Source organism: Ochotona princeps, chromosome 30, assembly GCF_030435755.1.
Source record: "Ochotona princeps isolate mOchPri1 chromosome 30, mOchPri1.hap1, whole genome shotgun sequence".
In the NCBI taxonomy this organism is placed as follows: Eukaryota; Metazoa; Chordata; class Mammalia; order Lagomorpha; family Ochotonidae; genus Ochotona; species Ochotona princeps.
The window spans coordinates 8454956-8480188 of record NC_080861.1 but is presented as its reverse complement, the minus strand read 5'-3'; the positions used below and the strand labels follow the sequence as shown (position 1 = coordinate 8480188).

The 25233-nt window shown below is 38.0% G+C and overlaps 1 protein-coding gene across 1 annotated transcript in view; it reads right to left on the bottom strand.

Moving 5' to 3' along the window:
• KCNH8 (potassium voltage-gated channel subfamily H member 8) overlaps positions 1–25233 on the bottom strand; it is a 215474-nt gene that overhangs the window by 51058 nt on the left and 139183 nt on the right. The window contains exon 8 of the mRNA XM_058657087.1: positions 2752–2949. Within this exon, the coding sequence (XP_058513070.1) occupies positions 2752–2949 (198 nt within the window). The remainder of the gene's footprint in view (positions 1–2751; positions 2950–25233) is intronic.

Sequence of the window (25233 nt, the reverse complement as noted above, 5' to 3'; positions counted from 1 at the left end):
GCTTTTCTTAATTATAATGTGTAAAGCACTTAAAGTAAGAGAAGTTAACTTCTTCAGATCATTTAGCGTACTAATTGTACACTATCAATAAAATGAATTACTGGATTAATTATAGCATTCACAACTATTGTTGGAAAGTACTAGTCTACAAATGGTCACTATAATTTCAAAGTCTCGAGGCATAGGAAACTACTTCTAATTTAAAGAGTCAAAAAAGACAATCTCTGGGTTCATAGTTTTTCCCTTCCCAAACTCATACCTCTCTCTCACCAGCTGCCGTCCCATCCTGGTGGAGCATGTGAAACTGTCAGGCCAAATCGTTCCATGTGTTAGCAAAGTTTGACTCAAGAATTTCTATATCCAGGTCAGTTTTGAGACTGTAACTCCCTGTTCCTTTACTCCCAGCAAATTTGACGTATGTAATTCCTTCGTGCTAGAACTTCTGAGTGTGTGGGAGGCTCTTTATGTGGGAGTTTTGCATAAAATGTATTTTATAAAATCCCATCTCAGTATCAGGTCTTTGAAGAAATCTCAACATTTGGGAAGAAACTCAATAGCAGGCAGCTGAAGGAAGCACTTCTATAGGACTGCTAGGTTTTCTCTTCTTTTCCTGCATTTTTCATTTCTCCTTTCCTTTTTAATTTCTCCTTTGAATTTTACGCAAAACTTTTTCCCTGGGCAATTTAGGGCGGATACCTATTTCTTTGCTGAACTACTCCGCAGTGACTTAGAAGTCTACATATATTCTCTTCTCATGTGATAGGAAAAGGACATCAGTAGAGGTTTTGCGGAATCTTAACTGCACTCCTCTCTCCCACCTCCTCCTCCTGGGAATTTTCCACTTTCTGTTACATTTATATCAGGTTTTTGATGGCAGATGGCAGAGAAAAAAGAATGAAAAAGATTTCCTAAATGATGCACTTAAATGGTAGTGCAAAGACCATTTAAGAACAGCTGAGTTTGTGAACATCATAGCTCATTTGGGTCCAATAGAAATATGAAACTGCCTCCAAAGGACCTGGCACACGGTAGCTCTTCAGAAAATGAGCATTTCAATTCGCTGCTGCTTTACAACTCGCCAAGAGGCTGCTCACATTGCTCCAAGCCCAGCATGCTGTCTGAGGAAGTAGGCTTTCCAAGCGCTCCTCCAGACCCTCGTTTCCCTCTGGTCTTGAACTTCCTGATTTGGCACATAGCCTTTTTGTGGCTTGGTGTTGTTAACACTCATCCCACACATTTGAGCCAATCTTCTCCTAACTAGACTGCCAGCCAATCTTGAGGGAAGATTTGATTTTACACTTTGAGTTCACCATTTGTGCTGGGTGACCAGTTGCTTGAAGTCCTTCATGCTACTCCTAGTAGGTCTTCCTTGAAGAAGCCTGTAGGGGCCCTTCTCTTTTATGAGGTTCAACCTAAGAAGTGTCTGAATTAAAGCCTTTAATGCAACATGATCAAATGGGCTTTTGGGCAAATATTTTAGGGCAGAAAACACTTATAGAATTCTGGCCTAAGAAGAACATTTACTTGAATCAAATGGACTTGCACATCTGTTTCTTCATGACAACACTCTTCTAATATAGTAAATATGTAATTATAGCATACTGTATCTCCCTTATGTACTTACACAGAGAAATAAATATTCATCTGGATTCAAACTTTGCCTCTGATTCACCAGATACATGGCATTATGAAAGGGTAGGTTATAGTAGCATGAATCCTATACCAATTAGAAAGTTCATAATGGAGGCATTTACTCTTTTACTAAATATTGCAACAGAAGGATTTTTTTTCTTTAGAGAATTGAGTTCACTAGTTTTAAAAGACTGAATGAGCAAACAAGAGAGTATGAAAAATGTATCAGAAGCCCAGAGGAAGAGCTTTGAGGAACCTGAAGGAGTCATGGCTCTAACTTTGGACATGGTGACGCTCCCACTGACAAAGTGATTTCTGATGAGGACCCCCAAGGCCTTTTTGGGAGTTTCTGAAAGCTGACAACACCTGCTGTTTGCTGGGGCAGTGAGAGGACAGTGGGAAGTCCCTACACCCTCTACCTTCTAGTCTCTCTCTCTCTGGCGCCCCCTACTGGAAGTACAAGTAACTGAAGTCATCTGGCAATAAAGAGTTTGCTGAATCCAAATTCATTGATATTCTAAAAAGTAGAATATCAAAGAGTGAATTTGGAACTCAAAGGAAATAGTAAATTAATTTGTCTATTTGATAGACTAGAAAGAGTGTCAGCCCCACGGGCTTGCTTTAGTACCTACTCAAGGTATTGTATTATAGTATTTAGCACAGAGAATGGAACAGAAACAAAACTGAAAAATATCAGCTACTTATCCTATTTTTTAAGTTTTGCTTTTTACCAAATGTTCAAACATCCTTTATTTAGTGTACTAACATTGAAAAAAACGATGACACAGACCTCTTTGGTACTGTGAAAGTGAGTTTTAAACATATCTGTGGTTCAGAGTAAAAGAAAAAGATACAAGAGGAAAAGGCCATATAAGGAAAACAAAGCCCCTTCTCTTTCACAGTCAGTTACCAGCCAAACGGCTGCTGATTGATGGACCTAGAAAACTGCCACTATCCTAGAGTTCCATTGCAATATATGTATATTTCAATGCTTGTCACGTAAGTCTTAACTCGTGCCTTTAAAACTGCCCAGTGTAACCCAAATGATCTCTCTTGAGCTGAGAACAAACAGCGGCATTTTGGCAGACACACGTTCCTCTCTCAGTGAGGTTTGCTCACCGCCGATCAGCATGGTGCAGATGGAGAAGATCTTCTCAGCGTCCGTGTTGGCAGAGACGTTGCCAAAGCCGACGCTGGTGAGGCTGCTGAGCGTGAAGTACAGCGCGGCGATGTAGGCGCTGCGGATGGACGGGCCCCCCAAAGTGTTGTTCCCGTAGTAAGGAGATTCCAGTCTCTTTCCCAGCTCGTGGAGCCAACCTGAAAGGGAGAGAGGAACGCAAACTTCAGAGGAGAGCGTCCAGTCCCGAGACCAACACGTGTGTCAGGTGAACGTGGAGGGGCATGTCAGAATTGCTTCGGACAAAACTAAAAGAAAATGAAAGGCAAGAAATTCGATGTCACTGCTCTAGAAACAGAAGTATCAACGGTTTGCGGTTTGTAATAAACACAACAGGAAAATACGCCTTTTAGAGTAGATTAGTGGTCAGACCAAATGGGACAAATATTGAAAAAAGTAACTGCAGGTATTGAAATAAAGATCAAAACTCTTCTGTTACAGGGTTGTATATAGCTATAGCCCTGTTATATCTGAACTGTTTGCATAAAAGCTTAATCTAAGAATGAGCGCATTGTACTTTAATGCGGTTTTCTCTCCTGTCTCTCACTTAAAAGCCTAGAATAGGGGGCCAGCACTGTGGCTAAATGGGCTAACCCTCCACATCCAAGAGTCTGCATCCCAGATGGGCGCTGGTTCACGTCCCGGCTGCTCCACTTCCAATCTGTCCCTCAACTTGATGGCTTGGAAAAGTAGCAGAGGAAGCCTTGGGTCCTTGTTTTGCTGCACCTGTGTGGAAGACCTAGGGGAAGCTCCCAGGTCCTGGCTTCCGACTGGCTCAGCTCTGGCTGTTGCAGTCAGTCATCAGGGTAAGTAAACCAGTGGATAGCGGATCTTTCTCCCTCTTTCTCCCCTCTCTGTAAATCTGCCTTTCCAATAAAAATAAATTCTCAAAAACAGAAGCTTCTAGAGCAAAACTGTTTAATGTGTGCCTTTGGACCCACACAAAATGGCTGTTGGAAGCTGTAAATCACCTGAAAATGTAAACATGATCTCATTTGATTGAAATTTAAGAAAACAGAGGTTAACTGGATGTGTTAAACTTCCACATGAAGATTAAAAACAAGGATCTGGACTTCAGATAGGCGAGATAGACCATCTAAATAGACTGGCTGAATAAATATATCTATTCAATTAGGCTCACAATCAAGTTGTCTTTTCCTGTCTCACTTTATATTTGTTTATGAGCTTTAGAAGCTTTGCCACCTGCTTCTGCTTTCATGGAAGGAAGTGTGTGTGTGTGTGTGTGTGTGTGTGTGTGTGTGTGTGTGTATGTGTGCAAGAAGGCTAAGCTACATAGGTAATACATGCCTATAATGGAACTGGATGCCTCTCCTGAACTGTCTTCAGTTACCGGCGTATATATGTGACAGAATGTACCAAGTTACATGTGTTAAATATGTATAGTTTGTTGTATGTTGATTTTCCTGTCAAAAAGCTATAAAAAGCTGTACTGATAAAGATGGGAGAATTACAAATATAGAATTAGTAATAATTGCATGATCTACAACGGCAACATAGCACAAAGGTCACTTCCAAATCCTTTATAGGGAATATTTTTCTCCCCCTTGAGATTTCATATTTTATTACCGATGTCTTATCATTAGATGTTTGGTCATTTTCTTTCTGTGTGTGTAACTTTTACAAGAGTTCTATTAAGTTATGTTAATCCACAGGTCGTTTCTTTTCTGTAAACATTTAGCTTAATGACTGTCCAAGAAGAAATGGAAACCATTACACTTTTGAAGCAGCAGTAAAACATTCAGATTTTATATGGTGGAACTGTGCTAGAAAGTAAGAATGCAAATTTAAAATGCAAATTCACTGAGAATAGGAAGAAAGGTTTAGTGACAGGTGCAGTGCCAGATTCACCCTGGCCTCTGGAGAAGCATTCCTGAACCAGTTTGCGTTGGAAACGCTTTGAGGGCTGTCAGAGATCAGTCCCTGTAGCTGTGGCATTTTTGATTTAATACATGTGGAGCCTAGAGCCAGGGCTGAGGACATGTGTTTCTAACAGGTGTCCAGGTGCTACTGATGCTGCTGAGCCACACATTGACAAGCTACTGCTCTAGAACAATGATTCAAAGTTGGTGTCACTGTGAAAGTTTATAAAAAATACATGATCCAGGTCCCTCTCATGAACTAAATGAGGATTTCGGGAATCATTTGCAGGTATTGGTAAATTTTTAAAGTTCTCAAGTAGAATCTAAAGAGAATGTGGAGGCCTAGACACACGGTATCCTGAAACTCAATAGAACATCTGGCAATGGCGTGATTTAGTAATGGCAGGCTAAAATCTGAACATTAACGAATGCACGCATAGTTCCTGTGTGATGGGTTGATAGAGTCATGATGCAGATAGAGCAACAAATGTGCATTTATACATTTGTACTAGATTTATGCCCAAAGTGCAGGAAGGTGTGTCTTGGTGGCAGAGAATAATAATTCGATGTAGAGTTACAGGTTATGAAAAGCAATGCTGTTTATAAGTTGTGGGAATTCATAACATCAAGAAAGACTTTGAGGGAGCAATGAACTTCAGATTCAAAATAGATATCAGTCTGGACTGTGTTACAGATAAATAGTGGGAATAACTAACCTCTGTTTTTCAGTTTTCTCATTTGCAACAGCAGGCATGCCGTCTAACCTGTTGCAATGCCTTGAATTAGATGCCACGTGAAGAAAATGTCAACCACTGTTTTTGGCAGAGCTTTTTAGGAAAGTATGTTTGTTCTTTCTCTTCTTTCTGTTTCCTTTGTTGGAATGCAGAAGCCACACAATTTAAAAAGATAACAGAAAGTATGAAGCCAGCAGTGGACTATAAAAGACAAAAGAAGGTAGAGATAAAATGTATTTGATAGGATCCAGGAGTGGCATGGGGATGCAACTTGGTATTTCCTAGTGCTTAAAAATTCACACGTTTGTGACTCTGAAAAGAGACACAGATCCTGCTTTGAGAACAATGTTTATGTGTAGCTTCACATGAGAGCTCTTATACATTTTCAGGTGATTCACAGCTTCCTGCAGCAATGTCACTTCCTTGTGGTCCAAGAACACAGTTTAAAATGTTCTGCTCTAGAATTTTTTTTATTAATTATTTTGCATTATGTGACAGTTTCATAGGCTCTGGGAATCCCCCCTGGTGGATTCCTCCACCTTGATGCAGTATTACAGTTCAAATTCAATCAAGATTCTTTCCTTGCAAACATATACCAAACATAGAGTCCAGCTACTTATTGTCCAGATGGGTTGAACAGTTTCTTGGGGAGACCATTTCTGGTCCGAAGTTAGTCTGCTCTAGAATTTTAAGGGGGTGGGGGAGCAGTGGTAAAACATGATGTGGCAAAGCCTAGACTAATCTTTTATGGAAACATGTTAGAAATAAAGACAACAAATCCAAAAGTGGTTTGAGAGCTATCAAAAAAGGCAAATCAAATATCATTGTAAAACATCATTGATGTATTCTTGTGCCTTAAGGAAGAGTTGAGATGCAGTGGGAAAATAGGGAAGCAAAATGACAAATGAGTTTATCATTGTGTTCAGGATGGAGCATTCTGCAAAGCAGTGCTCTTGTGGGAATGGGGCTAAAGCTCTTGGAGCATGGACAACAAGGGGGTGCTGAATGGCTGCTGGGCTGGCTATTTGTCAGGCATCCTCCAGGTTGTGCTCCAAAACTGGTTTCACATCGTCTCTGCTAGACGAGGAAGACAGAGGAGGCTTCTCCCCATCCCACCCCCCCCCTTTTCCCCATAGTGGCCTTTCTTGATAATTATAGATAAGTCCCCATAACTGAAAAATGTCAATTTGCCTAAACTGTAAATATTACTTGATCTCCTTTTTCTTTTAGTGAATGCATGGGACGATGTGAGGCTTACAGGAAAGTTACTGTTCGCTCTCAGCCGAATGAACTATACAACCACACCATCAAAAATGCTATGGACTCCTTCTGTTGACTAATGGATTTATGGATTCTGAAGTACTCTCAAAAAGAGAGCCAGCCAGGATGTTGGCTTCAATATAAACACAAGTGCAACTTAGAAGTATTCTCTGCATGGAATCATTTTCCACATAATTTGATTCCCTTAATAAGTTAGGATGAAGGTTTCTCTGAGGACATAATACCTGTCCCTCTGCACACATTTAAGCTTGTGTCTCAGGACTGGTAGCAGGAACAGACACAGATTCACAACAGACCTACTTTTGTTGATACTGTACCTCATTTCTGTCTAGCCAAGTGTTCTGTCTATTCTGAGCTACATCTTGCCTTTTAAAAAAGTGTTGCTGCTAAACTGTATTCCTGCTGACAGAGCAGAAACCATCATGAAAATGGAGAGAAGGTAACACCCACAAACTTGGGAATGGCTGTGTGGCTAAATAAAATCTTCACAGAACAGCCTGAAATGAGAGTACATGTTCCACTGGAATAAGGCAACCGTGTCACTGTATTGTACAGAAGAGGCAATTTAACCAATTTGTTATTCAATCTTTTGTTTATGCCAGAAACTCTTATCTCTAAAGGAAGGAATGTCCTAGCACAGTCTATCTGCCTCAGCTCATGTTTTCTCCCAAGAACATTTTTAAGGAGAAAGAATACACATCAGAGACTTTTAAATATAACCCCCCAAACTCCATTGCTATTTAATAAAACCAAAATATATCATTGCATAATTTGACCTTTACTAAAATAGATTAAATGTACAGAAAAGATTGGTGATTTAAATATGCTATTAAATTTCAAAGGCAGAATAACTGTTAATGATCATATCAATAAAAGCCTACAATTAGCAGGGTAATTCAATCTATGTCTTTTTCTAATATTTTGCATAAATGCAAACTTTTAACTCTCAACAGTTATTATTTTACTCTTTGTTTCCTAAGCAATATACTTGTCTATCATTTATATGTAAGCATATTCACAATTTGTAGAAGTGCAACCTATTGTTTATAACAGATATGCTCCTAAAAAACTTGGTTTATATTAGTATTTGACAAATTTAACTGATATGTTAGGCTAGGGACATGTTATTTAAGGGAAACCCACGATGAATAATTTGTATCATACAAAATATTTAAATAACATTTAAAACAGTAAAATATGCTTGTTAACTCAGATTTAGATGTGTGCTTAAATGTGAGTATGTAGACAATGGAAAGCAAAGAAGTATTTGATCAAACCTGTTACACAAAGTGGCGGTCCACTGAATTTGTTATGAATAACTCCTGTTGTAATGAGAGTTGGCTTAGACACAAGAAGGGAACCCACCCATGTGATGCTTTCCAGGCTGCTGATTAGCACCTGGTGTCACTTTACCAATGTTTCTTGTGCTGGCCACAGCAGGTGTACTTTTGACCACAGTGCCATGTCCTCATCCTACTGAATGCATTTAATTATTGTTTGTATTTTGATTTGATATTCCAGTAATGATCCATATCCCTTAGGAATGTTTATCTCAAATATGAGAAGACTAAAGCGCAGAGAGATTAAATAACTTGTTTAAAATCATAGTGTCAGCATTTTAACTCATTTGTCTGCATTTTAGCTCAACAAATATCTATAGGAAATTGAATGGAAGGGGCACTTCAAACAAAGTATATGTAATAAAAACACAACCAATATTGGCAATTGTAACCTAATATTGCCAATCAAAAAAAATTACAGTGGAGCATCATCAATATGAGGCACCTAAAATGGAGTGGGTGGAGGCTTTGTCAAGATCGGGCTCAGATGTATCTGCAAGCCGAACTCCAGAACCGGCTTGGTGGGCACATATCCTCCTGGATATGTGAATGGGGCCAGCCTGCCATTTCTGGTGTGAGATTTTTCAGTCTTCTCAACAGCTTATAAGGACAATTTTCTTGTTTCCTGAGATTGTGTCCAATCTCTCTTTTAGCAAGCATTCTAATCTTTACTGTACCAATCACATTTTCTGGCAAACAACAGTACAGTTAATAGCTTTCTTGTAAACTGGGCTGTAATACCAGTTGCTGTTTGGTAAACCCCCTACTACGTCTCTATGATGGCTTGAATTGTGTGTCTCCTGAACTGCAATCCTAACAAACCTCAAATAGACATAATTTTTAATTCTTGTTCTCAATTAGATTAATTTTATCTTGACTAATAATTACATGGAAAATCGTTAGGATTGGGGAAAATCAAAACTAGCAATCATCGGCTGCTCCTGGGGCACATGGGTTCCTCACGAGTGAGTGAAAGGCTTGCTCAGTGTCGGAGATCACACTGGGCACAGGGTCAGGCTGGGTCACCCATGTTAGAGACAGCACTAACACACCGCGAGTGTCAGGGACTTTGTGAGACCTCCATTTAACCCTTCCAACTCTCACCATGAACTTGTCTCTCTTTATGGGTCCTGGGAAAAATGTTGTATACTTTTCTGCTCTCCTAATAGTTTGATTAAACATTCGTGTTCATTCTTTCATGCTACGTAAATAAGTAATACTCTATTTTTCACCTTAGTGGCCTGTGGAACATGTTTTAATAGCTTTTCTTTTTGTAGCTTAATGGAAGTATAATTAACAAATAAAAGTTTATATCTACAATATGTACTTTTGATGTTTTAATACACACATACATTGTAAAAAGATTACTGCAATCAAACTGATTAACCCAGCTGTCAACCATGTGTAGAATTTAATAATACACATTTCCATGAACTTTCTGACTATTCATTTTTTTTTTCTCACTGGAAATAAACTTTGTGTGTGTGTATGTGGGGGGAGGTTATTTTTAAATTTGTGAAAGCCAGCATTGTGGCACAGTGCGTTAAGCCTCTGCCTAAAGTGCTGGTATCTTACAAGGTGCCAATTTGTGTTGCAGCTGCTCCATTTCTGATCCAGCTCCCTGCTAAAGCCCAGGAAATTAGTGGAGTGTGGCCCGAAAACTTTGGCCTCTGCATTCACATGGGAGACCCTGAGAGAAAGCTCCTGGTTTCTGACTTCAGCCTGGCTCAACCCCAGCTACTGCAGCCATTTGGGGAATGAACCAGCATATGGAAGATCTCTCTTTTTCTCTGTCATCTCTCTCTTTAACTCTGGTCTTCATATAAATACATCTTCTTTTTTCTGAAATTTAGATTTATGGAAAGTTTGAAAGAGTTTGAGTCCCTCTCTATTGTGTCTATTTTTACCCAGAGTCTTCCAGTATAAACCTTTACATTATCATAGCACATTTGTAAAGTGATAAACATTGATAATTCCATTAACTAATCTGTGGGCTTTTTATATTTTAACATATGAAGTAAAGTTAAGGACAAAGTCACAGACCTGGGTTCAAAGCTTGTTGTGACAACACGCCTTCTCCATTTTGTAAGAAGGGGCAGAGGGGTTAGACTCCATTAGCATCACTGCGGTGGCCTTTGACATTAAATGCTGGTCCTGCTAGTGGACAGCATTGATGCTTTTAAAGTTCTGATGTAAAATGAAAGCAATCATTAGATGGGATTCCTGTTAATCTCACTTTGATGCTCATAAACTAAGAGGTTTCTGGTATTTCTGAAGTGTTGCATCCTACTTTTGAGGCAAAACTCTGAAGCCCAATAGGAAAGGCTAGACTTTGAATTAGGAAATTGGGGTCCTATTCTTGGGCTTGTCACTAATTAAGTGGATGTGTGATCTTTTGTGCATTAATTAACCTTTCTGGTCTTTCAGCTTTCAAACTTGAGTATGTTGTGAATAAATCCTTTTCATATTGATGATTTAATAAAATCAGTTTCTGTAATGTGTTTTCACATGTAATTGGCTTTGTTTTAAAGCAAAATGCTTGTGTAATCATCCAATACTTTGCAAATTCATCTTGTCTCAGCTTTTAATTACGTGATTGGAGACTTATCAACAGCTAATCACGGGATAACAGCAGGAGATTTTCCCATTTTGATACACCACCTCTGCTCTATCTCTGCTAAAGATTCATCATCTTTCAGAAAATGAAATCCATGCCACCAACGTAATGTTGAAAGGAGTGCAGAACTGATCACTGCTCCACAGTGTTAACAATCTTGAAAGTCTTATGCAGTAGAAACATCCTGAGTGATGTGTACTGAGGTACAGCATTTCATTTAAACACTAACTGGCTGAAAGTTTGTATAACTACTATAAACTTCCAAGATACGCCATCATTGCATGCACGTTACGCCAGCAATTTTAAAAAGAATGTGAAACGGATGAAACAATCAGATAGCAGTCGAGCAACTACTGTGAATTCTCTGATTGACATCAAGAAGTAGATCAGGCTGGCTGTTTCCAGCTAATGTGGGCACTCCAGAAGGCTTTCAAGTCTCAGTCAAAAACAGAGAGAAGTATAGCAAAGAGTACACTCATGGTTAAGTTGGCAGAACACAAAGCTTGAAATTTTGCCTTTAGCCTTGTTGTGCAGAGTATGTAAAATTCACAACGTTTTCCAATCTCTGTCCCAACATGGGTATTTCTTTCATGAATAATGGTGCAAGTGTTTTCCAGGACCTTCAAGGATCTGTAGAACACACACATAAGCCTGAACCCAGGGCATCCTTTAGAAAGACATAAATAAAATAGTAAAAGTGTTGCAAGACACTTGCTACTTAGCAGGAGAAAAACCTCTTTCAGGAGACAGTTTGAAATAAAAATAATTGAATCCTACCAAATCATCTAGTTCTACTAGTAAAGTATAAATTTTTATGACCTAACTCAAATTTTCTTTTCATCTTCTTTTCTCTCAAAAGTTCAGATTAGTGCAAAGTTAGAGAAGTTAAGTGACTCCTTCAAATTTGCAAGCCAATTCTCATTTTACATGAAAGGATGGGACTTCGTAAACCTATGAAAAGACATAAATTTCCCTTACTTGTAAATCTTCAAAATAATTTTCTCCATTTGAAGAAAATGTGCTTCAAACTTTTTAGTTATAAAAGTAATTGTAAAGTGAATTAGACCACATGTTTTTTTGACTTACATGCAAAGACTCCAGTAAAGAGTCCACTATATTTTATTTACCTTAGCTTTGTATTGATGCTATTCTAAAGGCTTTCGCGCCAAGGGCTTAGGAAATCCCAAGACTCAAAGTGAAGCTTGGTGGAAGCCTTTGATATCCCTTAAAGGATGACATTCTGAGTTACATCCAGTAATGTATATATTAAATGAATATACAGCTAACCTGATTGGATGACTTGGTGGGTCGTAAAATGCAGTAAGCAATGGGAATGAGAGGATATCCCACATAAGTTTTAAGCTAATGAGTAGATGAGTGACTGGCCCTGAAATAAGCATGTGGCAGTGAGGCTTGGGCCGGAGAGATCATGGAAATATTTTAAAACTGTGAAGTAGAATGTAGGAAGACAACACAGAGCCAAACAACAGATACAGTAAGACGCATGAGGAAACACGAGCATACAAATTCATGTCACAATCAGAAAACACAGTATATTTTGATTACCCAGCAGGCAGAGGACACATCATAAGCCAGTGAATAAGAAAATTTGTCATGGGATCATATAGTCTGATTTTTCATATCTTAATTTAGCTACTTAACAGCTGCACAATGCTGAGTAAGCTACTTTCTTGTGTGTGGGGGTGTGTATGTGAACTCTTTCTCTAAACTGGATAACAGGATAGTAACTCGTCAGACAGACTGTTAGATGTGAGGCGACTCCATTTATACAAATTGCTTCACAGAGGACAGTATTCCGCATAGCAATCGTTCAAGTTGTTTTTGTTGCTGTTATTGTTCCAAAGGAAGGGGACTTTCTGCTTTGTTGATAATTAGGAAAACGTTAAGAATTCTTCAGTACTGAATGATGTGCAAAATATAAATGCAGCATCCTAACTCTTTAAGTAAAAACAATGCACATAAGGGCATCATTCTTGGAATTCAGGGATCTTGCAACATTCATTCTTACAAACGACACTTTCCGTTATACGATTATTCTGAAGACACCAAATGGATAAAACATGGAATATTTCCTGGCATTAACTTGCTTTTCTATTACCTGACTCCTCTATGATAAAAATGTGAAGTTATAACATTAATGAACATTTGTGCATTAGTGGTTGGAGACTATACATTGGTCACCTAAGGTGCTGAATATTTATATATGCCTTATAATCGTGTCAGGTCATTTTGCTTTTTTCTACTTTATTTCTAAGAGCTAAAATTCATAGAATGAAATGTTAATATCAGTACACTGATATTTTAGTATAAACATCTGATATTAAGATGTTAGAACAAAATATAACCAAATGTAGACAGTTTTTTAGGGAGAAGGACCACAACTTAAGTCTGATTTGAGCTGAAAATCATTATACATTTTAATATGTCATCATACTTCTGTTCCTTCTAGATAGGTGACATTTTGATATTAACGAATATCCGGTTGACTTCACTGACACAGGGGCCAATCATTGTCCTGGATTAAGACATGAGTAAGGGTGCCCGCATCTCACATTTTGGCACCTAAGGTCAATGCCTGCTTCTGTGGGCTGTGTTACCAGCCCACAGAAGCAGCATTGATCATTCAAGGAGTCAGCTTCCTGCTACCCTCGTGAGAAACTTGGATTGACTTTCTGGGGTTGGCTGTGACCTGGCCCAGCTCCAGCCACTGAAGTCTTTGAGGAATGAGCCAGTAGATATAAACTCTATTTGTCTCTAGCTCTCACCTAGATACAATTGTTTGGAGGAATACATGCTCAGGGAATTCTCCTCTGAGACTGATCTTCCCTTTTATCTGAAAATAAGAGTTTCCTTTATAGCAATTTTCCTGCTAAATGTAACCGTCATTTGGGCATATGGTCTGCAGATCTTGTATTAGTTCTGTTTTGAGGTTGGAAACTTTTGTGAGGGATCCTTCTCCCAGAAGTCTGACCTGTCATTCCAAAGGCAGTTGTGGGGATTGGTGTGTTAATGTTCTATGTATGCAAAGACTTGGCTATAAAAGGAAGTTTTCTCAATGCTTCAGTTTCCAGGAATAGGACTCTGTGATTCTTCTTCTGGACTTTGCAAAAGATTTCTATATAGGTCAGGACTATGCTGGAAGGAAACTGAAAACTGCATAACTTCTGGTTTTCTCATGAGAATTCATTTTTCCTATGTGATTTCTTACATGTAATGAAAAGAGTAGCTAAATTAAGCCCTTCAAATCACCTTTGAAACATCCCAGCCATTGATATTTAACTTCTCAGTTTCCTTACAGATCCCAATACAAGCAGTATTTGGCAACCAGGTCTTTTAGTGTATGTGAAACAGTGAAAACCAAGGCAAAAGGCGGTTTCATTTCTAGTCTGGCACACAAAAGCTCTTTCACCTTACACTGTTACTGAAGGACAGCATAGAGTTTTCCCAATATAAACAATCTAAAGGGACAGTGAATTTTTTTAATAAGCACTGCCTGAATGATGGCCTGATACTATTTAAATATTTAAAACATAAGACAAGTCAATACCTAGATTCAACCTTTGGAATATCCTTCTGTATAACCTTCCTGTATAACCTGAATATCTTAAGGTAGACTGGTTTTTTTTTTGTTTGTTTGGTTTTTTTTTTTTTTGCACAAACTGTATATTTGTATTCACGACTATGTTCTCTGGTGCCCGTTGGCTCTTAGCACTTTGTCTGAATGACACTGATGATGTCATATGAAATGAAATCTTTCATTAAGTAAGAAGCATGAATGAGACTGAATGACCATCTCAAGACTAACATGTAAAGGAAAATAATCTGAAGTAAAGAGAGACACATTGCCAGGTGCGTATGGGAAAAAAGAATATACGTGGAAATGACCTGGAGAAGAAAAGCATTGAGTAAAGAATGAAAAACAGTCAAGAAAGACTTCAGGGTTTGGTTGAATAATGATCACCAAAAACAGAAACGAAGAATAAGTTCTGGTGTTCTACAGCACGACAGAATGCCCGCAAAAGAAAGGAGCTCAAACATAATTTGGTGCTAAAAAAGGGAAATGTTAAGTACACTGATTCCAACAATATATATTGTATATAAATCATGAAATATAATACTATATCCAATAAATACATACAATTGTGTGATAGTAAATTAAAAAAATAAGTTGATAGAATTGCAATTAACCTGATTTGATCATCACACAATGGGTATAACTATTAAATGATCATATTATCTCACAAGTGTATATAAATAAGATAATTATGCTGAACAAAAATCTAGATAATGTGAAAAGGAGGACACTACTACCATGGCCAGTTACTAAGAACTAAACTCACATTTTTGTGTGTTCAACCTCCCCTTTGTCAGTTAGAGACCATGTCCTTCGATTATGGGGCTACCATGGGATTCAGCTGCCATTCATTTTACTATTTGAATATATTACAGCAAGTCGAATGATACCAGACATCTATAGTAAAATCAAATTGACTTTTTAATCTCAAATCTGATGCATTCATTTTTGAGACAATTATGTTATCAGAATGTTCTTTCTGGCTTAGTGAGCATCAGGAGGTCTGAAGTTTGGAAATACTGAAGCCATAAAAGCCAATGGAAATAGGATTCATATAGTTGCTTAAATCTTGCTCTATCAATCTGAAACAACTGTGTTTATCACACATAACTGAGTAGCCTTGTACACAACCCTTCAGTTAACTTTCCTGGAACATGTTTTAACTTCCATGGGAAGGGTCGTAAAGGTGTCATTCAGAGATAAAGTTATTCAACATTGGGCTTACTCCAAGAGTCGGAGTAGCAAGAGGCAGAGTAGAATGGGTAGCAGGGAGCTCAGGAAGGGCAGGCAATTCAGGGATTACAGGAAGATTTACTCAGCTAAGCAGTGCTGAAAAGTAGCATAAGGGCCTCTCAAAAAGAGGCTAAGTAATGAAGGATTTGGTGCTTCCAGGCCTGTTAGAGGCCAGGATTTGGCTCCAATTCCTACAAGAGCTAAAACTCAGAAATACATGATTCTCCCCACTGCCAAAGCTCTGGTGCACTTTAAGGCTATTGCTGAGGCAAAACTGCTTCCTTGGTTTCCCATCATAATCTATTTTTATTCTCATCTTACATACTTTGTAGCACTGCTAATGCTTAAGCATGTGGTTAGCCACACCTCAGCACCAGTTCCAACAGTCAGTAAGATTTTCAGGGTCACCATACCATTCCCTAAGCCTTGCTTTCCTTCTCTGAACATTCAGCAGATTGTCAAAGTGTTTCTTTGATGTTTTGTCACAGAACTGAACACAGTTCATGGTCTATCATTTGTGCCTTGGTGACAAGGCTGAATTCATGACGTTCTGTTCTGACACCTAGTTTCCAGCAAGGGTTCATCATATCAACTCTCTTTCTATCCACTTCTGCATAAGAGAAGTGCAGAAAGACTGATAGAGTATCTCCATCCTTCCATCTCTATATTCTCTTGTTCTTAATTGGCTAATTAACTAATTTACTCAATTAAGATACATTCAGCTATCATGCATAATGTTTAAGATTTAAGATAGGGCAGTATAACTCTCCAGGGGAGGGGAGGTCCAGTGAGAGCCCAGGCTGCTGTGGCACAAGGGATAAAAAACAGGGGATAGTAGTTTTCAGTCCTTTCAATCAATGAGGGAAACACTCACAATTGTAAATAAAGCAATGTACAGTTGACTGAATAAATCCTCCAAGCTGTATTGATCAGAAAGTGTTTAAAGTAGTGATGCAATATTCAGATTGTTCTGCTTAGAATGAGTAAGAAGTGAATGAATACTCAGAGGAAAAACATAGTTGTGACAGTTGAATGCACATGAATAATAGGTACTAGGCTATGAAAATAAAATTAAAAAGAATGTGTAAATAAGAGGATTTGCATAAGCTGATATAAGTTAAGGGTGTACCTAACCTAAAGTTTTAAAAATTACTTTTGTTTTCTTCTATGATATCAGAATCAGCTACCATAAGCAAACCTGGGTCTAACTACTACACCAAAAACTGATACTTAATAAATAACTAACTCTCTGGAAAGGGCATCGTTTTACATAAATTAGCAAAAAAAACCCCTGTCAAGTCATTTTGCTCCCTATATGTATCCCTGCATGTGTGTGATGCGTTTAGTGTGATTCTCCCCGGAGTCAGGAAGGGTGTCTGGCTTTAAGAATGCACATAATGTAAGAGGAGGAAAACATTTCTAGATATTTGAAGTAAATTCTAAAGAAAAATAAGGTAAAGGGTAGGCTTTAGAAAACTGTTGAAGAAACGTCTGGAGACTTATTTTAAGCTCATTCAGTCTGGTTGCAATACCCAACACATGTGCATACAGGAGAGCTATATTTTAGTCACCAAAGTAGTTCACATTCAAGAATCCTAATTGTTGGCAGTCAGATCTAATGCTGGGATCTAGTCAATGTTTTCCAATACAAAATGTTTATCAAAATACCAGGATTTGCAAAATTCTCTCAACTTTGTAGTTTCATTTAGAATTTGTAAAAATGTGTACAGACATAAACAAACAACCTGTTATATCTGATATGGGAAACATACTGTCAATGGAAAAAAAAATTACAGATATTCAGCTTGTAACAAAACTGTACAATTACATATTCTGTTTTTAACAAAATGATACTGAGTCATTCATTTTAAGTATTTGTGGAGTATTTGAAGTCTAACATAGCATGGTATTATTTTCTGTATTTTTGTCAGATATGTTTGTAGTGCTACACAAATACTTTTGTGTAAAACATGTAAAACACCATTTTGGAGACTGGAATTAATACTCACGTATGAAATGCTCTTAATATAAATCAGGTGTGAGCTGACTGTGGAACAATTTCCCAGGTTATTCCACAAGCGGGTAGGAAGAGCCATCACATATTTCAAAATAAACCATCTAAGCCACAGAATGGCTTTGCAACCTCTAAACCTATATCAGTATTTGAGTCCTTTAAAATTTTAATGAAATTGGCAAGCACTAAAACATGATTTTATGGTCAGATGATAAAATTAGAAATGCTAGCCTCCTGTGCATCACAATTAAAAAAAAAAAGCTAGTCTTGACAGAAGTCCACTTTTGGCTGGAAAGATTGCTAAAAATAAGCCTATAATCCCTGACCATTGGCAGAAGGGTTTTAGTAGAGACTGCAGACAGTTGTACAGCTTCCTGGAGCAAAATCAGCTGTAGGAGACACATCCAGCAAAACTGTTGTCAATCACAAGCCTGACCATCAACACAACACTGGAAACAGCAGTAAGAGCATTGCACAGGTGCAGGGTGTTATTACTCATTGTTTTACATTATGTATTCCTCATAAAACCTGAAGATGCTGGTAGAGCTAACTATATGTTATAGACTCTTAGATGAGTAAGGCATTCCTGTAAATGTATACAGGCAGTACTTACAAGTAGATGGGACAGACTTTAAAGTCTGAATTCAGAATATGCATTCTAAAAGATATAACCTTCGCTCTGTTCATGGGAAGCTGACAATTCAAAGGTTAGCTGATTTTCTTCATACTAAAATATGAATATAGATGTCAAAAGTGTTTGCTTTGAATATTCCTATTGAATGGGTCTTCTGGTACTCATTTCTTTTTTCAGTTTACTCAAATTTTATGTAGAAGACAGGTTTTAAAAAATACAATAGCTTGTACATTCGCAAATTTCTGAAAGCGGGGCAGTTTGCATCTTTATAGTCATGAAATTTCGTCTCTATCTTTCCTTGCTAGTGTCATTGGGAAACAAATTCAAAAGCCATGATAAACTATTATATTCAAATAAGGCCTCCCTAGGGTTGAGGACCATGCCATATATTTATTTATTTATTTTTGTTGTTGTTGTTTGTGGCCAGCTGGAAAAATCCTAAATAGGAAGCAAACACCCACATATATACAATGCTAAGAAGGGAAGTAGGAGATATTGGAATTTTATGCCAGATGATGTCTAATTAGTTTAAATAAAATGCTTAATTATCTTTTACTTCCCACTATGTATCTATGAGTTATGTTCACATTGTGAAAAATCTCATATGGGAAAAGCATCCCACTGGAAGTTCTTAATACATGCCAAACTCATTTACAAAAATATTCACACAATTAGAACAGAGAAAGGCTTCATTAATGCAAGTATATTGAGAGTGAGATCAATAACTGAAAAATAGCATTTTTGTTACTTTTTGTTAGAATGTGTAGCTGGAAGAAACATTGTACCAAGGATCGTGAAGAAAAATATTTTCTGTCCTTGAGTTTAGATTAAAATTCCTAAGATATTGTAATAAATCAGTTCATTTACTAGTGGTCTCTGTGGCTTAAGGGCCACAGTTGCACATCTTAGCCAAAATCTGACTTATCATTTCGACTTTATTCTTTTCACCCACACTATTAGAAGGAACATTACTGACCTATAATGCAGCAACAGATATTTTGCTTGGTGTTCAAACTGTGCCTGCTTTCTTTCTTTCTTTCTTTCTTTCTTTCTTTCTTTCTTTCTTCTTTCTTTCTTTCTTTCTTATTACAAAGTCAGATATACAGAGAGGAGGAGAGACAGAGAGGAAGATCCTCCGTCCAATGGTTCACTCCCCAAGCGGCCCCAACAGCTGGAGCTGTGCCAATCCAAAGCCAGGAGCTTCTTCCGGGTCTCCCATGCAGGTGCAGGGTCCCAAGGCTTTGGGCTGTTCTTGACTGCTTTCCCAGACCACAGGTAGGGAGCTGGATGGGAAGCAGGCCGGGATTAGAACCGATGCCCATATGGGATCTTGGTGTGTTCAAGGCGAGGACCTTGCGCTGGGCAAACCATGTGTTTCAGTTTCAAATTGCTTGCTACTATTTAAACATTAGGGATTTAGCCCAATCCCTCTTGCTCCCCCAAATTCCGACTCCAAATTTCTCTGCAAAGGTCAAATGTAGCAATATTCATTTATAATTATGCTGGAGTCATCACGATTGCTTCTGCCAGGTAAGACTTGCTTTCCATGCTTCTTCTGAAATTAATTTTATTAACTTGTACATTAGTAGCTGGCCTACTCTTCCCAGAAATGCCTTGCCATTTTCTCCTCTAGTTTTTTATTTGCAAATCCTGTTATTCATTAATTTTCCCCAAACCAATCCTTTTGCTGTTCCTACAATATGTGGTGAAGTTTTGTATTTCTTCACAATAAGCTTCCTAGTTAAATGTTTCACCAATAAATTCTTCTGCAAAATAAATCGGATATGAAGTTTTCAACACTTTAATAACATATTACGGGGCATCATTGTAGCAGAGTGAGGAAAGTGGCTCCCTGTGATGTCGCTGTTTCATATGGACAGAAGTTCATGGTCCGGCTACTCCATTTAGGATCCAGCTCTGCTTATACTTGCAAAAAGCAGCAGCGGATGACGCAAGTGCTTTGGCCACCGCTTCAGCGTGGCAAATCCACGACGAGTTCCTGGCTCCTGGCTTTTGCTTGGCTTGGCACAGCTTTGTTTTCTTGAAAGTAATTTGTCAGATCTTCCTCAAGCTGGAAACAACCTTAAAGAACATCTATTTCTAAGGTGTTTTCTGTTTTGTTTACCAAAATCCCAAGGAAGAACATATTGCAATTCTGCAAATTTTTTATAATTGCATGTAAAATATTATTTACATGTGGGAATATTTATTTATCATTCAGGAAGGTCTACAATTTCCAATCAGTAAGAATCAGTCATCTTATTTTTAAAGTGATAATTAGGATACAACTTTGGCTGGATTATCTCTGAAAATCTAAAGGAATTAGTAAATTAAAACATTAAATAATATTAGATACAGATCTTTTGAGGCCTCCTCAAAATTTTATTATAAAGTTTCTCAATTTTTTCATTTAGTAATGACTGAAATAAAAAACAGACAATGAGACTGGTGTGGTGGCATAGCAAGGTATGCTTGCAAGTGACAGAATCCCATATGGTCACTGGTTCAGGTCCCGGTTGCTCCACTAGTTCAGTCTGGGAAAGCAGTGGAGGATGGTTCAAGTCCTTGTGGCTCTATATCCATGTGGAAGCCTCAAGAGAAGCTACTTCCCAACTTCAAATCCACTCAACTAATAGACAATGAATTCCTCTCACAGAAACACAAAATATGCTTAGAAATATTTGTGATGAGAAACATGCACCCCTAGTGAAAGGAAACAATGCAACAAACACTTTGGAAATCAAGCACGTTTCACTGTTAGAATGACATGATTTCTAATTTCTAAGATTAACTCCAGTTAAAATGGCATTTGAATTTTTAAGGGGGAGAATGATTTTCTGTTACTGATCTAAATGAGTAACCTGTGCTCTATTTTTCAACAGTCCAGTAATTAAAATTCTGCAACACTGGTGTAACAAGATTGCCAATGGGAAAAAAATGAAGCCAAGTGAGAGGCATACATACACAGTCATAAAGTCATAAATAAGCATATTTGAAAAGCCATATTTAATTAGTGGGAATCAATGAATTTTTTGATAAATGATACTGAAAAAACGGAGTAGTACTTAGAAATTTAATTAACTGAGTAATTAACTAATAATATTGGATTCAAGCCCCAAATCAGCCAGATAAGTTTCTTGACCACACTTTGAGTAGTAAGATTTCAAGAATTCCTGAGATTTTTGGGAACTTCATACTCCTAGTTAGATATAGCCTGATCAGTGATAATTCAGTCTTCTCTATTATTTCGCATTGATATATTCTTTTTTTCAAAACCTTCTTTCTTATCTGTCAATGTACTTATTGCCTTTTGGGACACCCTAAAATTAGTATTTACCATGTGTCATGTCTTCAGTGTTGAGATCAGGTAAAAATAGAAACACCAATGTTGCCTGACCCAGAAGCACATTCCTGATCATCTTGTTAACTGATAACAGTTCTGGAAAAACCCAGGAGAGAAGAGGGAAAGAGGCCAGAGGTGGATAAGACTTCTAGTGATGTGAGGTGGTAGCATCCTTTATAAGAAGGGTAGGGAGCTAACGACAGGTGGCAAAATATTGCCTCAAAGCAAGGACTCTGGTAGTAAAATACTCAGGTCTCAAGAGACAAGAGTGTTCTCTCAAGCAGAGAACACCGAAACAGTACCAATCCTAATTCATCTCAAACTAGGAAAAAGAAAAGGACAGGGAGTGAAAGTTCAAAATGATTCTTTCTTTCTTGATTCCCTGTTGAAAGAAATGGTGTGGGGGGTTGAAAGCAGGGCTTATAATTTTGTTCTATCAGTGCTACCACACACGAAGAAACTGAAAATGCATTAACAACTGGATGAATCACTGTCACACCACACGAAGTCCAACACCCTAAGAGAAGAACAGGAGCTCTAAAAAGCATACACTTACGTGTTAGCTGGGAGAATAGTATAAAAGATAGTGCACATTTGAGTAAAGTGTGTGCTATGAGTTTTAACAAATCCCCAATGACCAACACCACTACTAGGCAACAATGGCCTCAATCATAACCTATGAGTTTTTCAACACTTATAATCCTCTGGAATATGACATGGTTCTTCTTATTCCTCTTCTTATTTTAAAGATTTATTTATTTTTATTGGAAAGTCAGATTTACAGAGAGAGGGAGAGACAGAAAGATCTTCCATTTGCTGGTTCACTCCCAAAGTAGCCACAACGGTCTAAGCTGAGCCAATCTGAAACCAGGAGCCAGGAGCTTTCTCCAGGTCTCCTATGTGGATGCAGGGTCCCAAGGCATTGGGCTGTCATCAACTGCTTTCCCAGGCCACAGACAGGGAGCTGGATGGAAAGTGGAGCAGCCAGTACATGATCCAGCACCCATATGGCATCCCACCACTAGGCTACCGCACTGGACTGGCATGGTTCTTAATTTTACTTTTGATTTCATTTGCCTAACTGTTTATTTGGGTTAAAAATGTCAGTAGTCCAAGGCTTGTTTTTGAGCACCTAGAAAGGTCATGCTTCACATCTCAAAATTTGAACTTAGATACAGTGATTTTTAGTGATTATATCCAATGTTAGTGCCCAATGCCTTACTAATGCAATCCTTAATTTCATAATCGAGTTATAGACCAGTGACTTATGAGTTTCCATTGTGTTTTTTTTTCTCTTGAATTGTGACCTAAATACTGAGGATTTTCAAATAACTAGAATATTCAAAGGAAATGCACTGCACAATTGAAACAATCTTGACTTACTGTCTCTTGTCACATTATTGATTATACCTTGTGGATGTCCACGTTTAACCTAATGAAGAGTGAAAATGTTCTTTATTTTGTGTGAATGATGAGCTACTACAATGAAATATAGGAACAGTTTAATTTGCTTCCAAATATTGAAGTAAGACTTCATTCAAAGCTTCTCCTTTTAATCTGAATGGAAACTTCTGGCTACAGATGCCTAATTTTGGTCACTCATTCATTTGAACATTCATTCACTATGGGTATTTGGAGAATGAACCAGCAGATGAGAGCTAGCCCTCTGCCTTACAAATACATTAAAAAAGGATTAAATGCATTATTATCCTTAATACTATAATGTTGATGTTGGCAACTTTTTCTAAGTTGAATCTTTTAAAACACTTCAAATTGATAGGATGCTAATGTGTTAGCAGAAGAATAATATGACCCCTAAGCACCCCACAAATTTGTGAGGTGAAACAGTACAGAACCTCGGCTAATACAGTTCAGCCAGCTTTGTCAGACTTCCTTGGGGCGTGCACTAGGGTACCTGTCCAGTCTGAAATATATGCGTGGTGGCTGCTGCATTTCTCAGACTTAGACAGCCAAAGACCCTTCGTTGCTTGGAGAGTTGATCTTCAATGTGCACACACTGAAACCTCTGGAGACAAGAGTCTAAATCTATCGTAGTTTTAGTATTTTCTAAGCATTCCTTCTTTCTTAAAAAAAAAGATTATTATACTTATTTTAAGGACAGAGTTATAGAGAAGGTGGTCAAGAGAAAGAAAGAGGGAGGGAAGGGGAGTAAGAGAGAGACAGAGATCTCTCTGGTCTCTTTGAGGATGCTTAAAGTACTGCACTAGTACTGAGGGTAATTACTTTTCAATAGGCAAGTTTGGCCATTAGAAATAAACTATGTCTAAATAAACTCACAGATGTACTGGGGATTAAAAGAGAGCGAGAAAACGTAGGGAGGACTGAATTGTCTTTGGTCCTAATATGTAACTGAGAGTACAAGTTGACTTAACGTGACTTTCTAAAATCGTGCTACTCAACGTATGTTGTGAAATCTTGTCAAAAAGCAACAGGTGTAAGCTTCCACCTCAGAAAATGAATGAAAATTCAGAGAACTAAGGATATTCTCAGGTGATCTCATTAAAGTTGGAGGCACTGTATTAAAAAGTAAGTCCAGGATTTTTCATTGTTTGACCAGAAGATTAAACTTTGTGCATTGCAAAATGAGTATAAATGAATATCCAACTTTTGAATATCCAAAATTTGAATTTGTATAGTCTGATCTTGTTCTTAAATATTATTTGGAATATAAACATTTGATGTAGCAGTTGTGAGGCTGCCATCCCAGGGTTGGGTACCTGTGTTTGAGTCCTGATGCTATTTCTTATGATAATGTTTATAAAGCCTGGAGTAGCAATATTCTCTTAAATTCTACCTTCTTGAGCAAATTCATCGTGTTTATTGGAATCATGTGCTCACAATAACACAAATCTGTTCAGTAAGTCCCCACATGAGGCTTGCAAATGTTTAGCAGTCCTAGAGAGAAAGCCTGAAAATCAATCAGCTTTCCTGATATTTCATCAAGCAAAGGCTAGGAGACCTAGAATTAAAGTTGTTAATGAAAATTAAAAAATATGTCTGACTTAATCTTTTTTCTTATTCTACATTTCCAAGCCTGCTTTTTTTTTTTTTTTTGTCAATGAAATAGATAAACTACTAGGCATCTGCCCTGGATAAACTTACTCCCGCCAAAGGATTAAGAGATCTGAGAGCTTCTCTCTATAATCTTTGAAGTGGACCGTTTATCGTATGCTTCAGCACGTCATAGCCTCAGACAGAATTCTGAGAAGCAGTAAAAGGTAATGTTTTAGTCAAAAGAGAACACTACTGTGATCAAGATGCAATCCTGCTGAAGAAACTCAGCTTGCAAAGTAGAACGCCACTCTTGGGCTCACGTAAGGAGTGAGACTATGTCCCAGGGAACAGGATGGCCTTTGGAGATTACCACGTGCTCATGTTTCTGTTAAGTCTATCTGACATGATGATGTCTGTAAAAGGTGTTATAAATCAAAGACGTATGTTAACACAGGTCTTACTAAGCTGCATTTTCAAGTGTCGGGGGTCAAGATGTTGTGGCAGACATTTGTCTTTTCAAAAAAGTTTTCTTCGAGAACAGTGTCGATTTGAGCAGAACCCTGCTTTCCACCAAGGTGAGGCAGCATAGATGTGGCCTTCTCTTACCCTGCAGACAAAGCTTGAGCAAGTGACTTGCACTTGCTCGCTTGCCTTCTTCCACAGGGATGGTGAGTGAAAGGTGGAAGAAGCTGTGGCTTCCTTACAGTGTCCACAAAGAACATGCACAAACCATCCCCA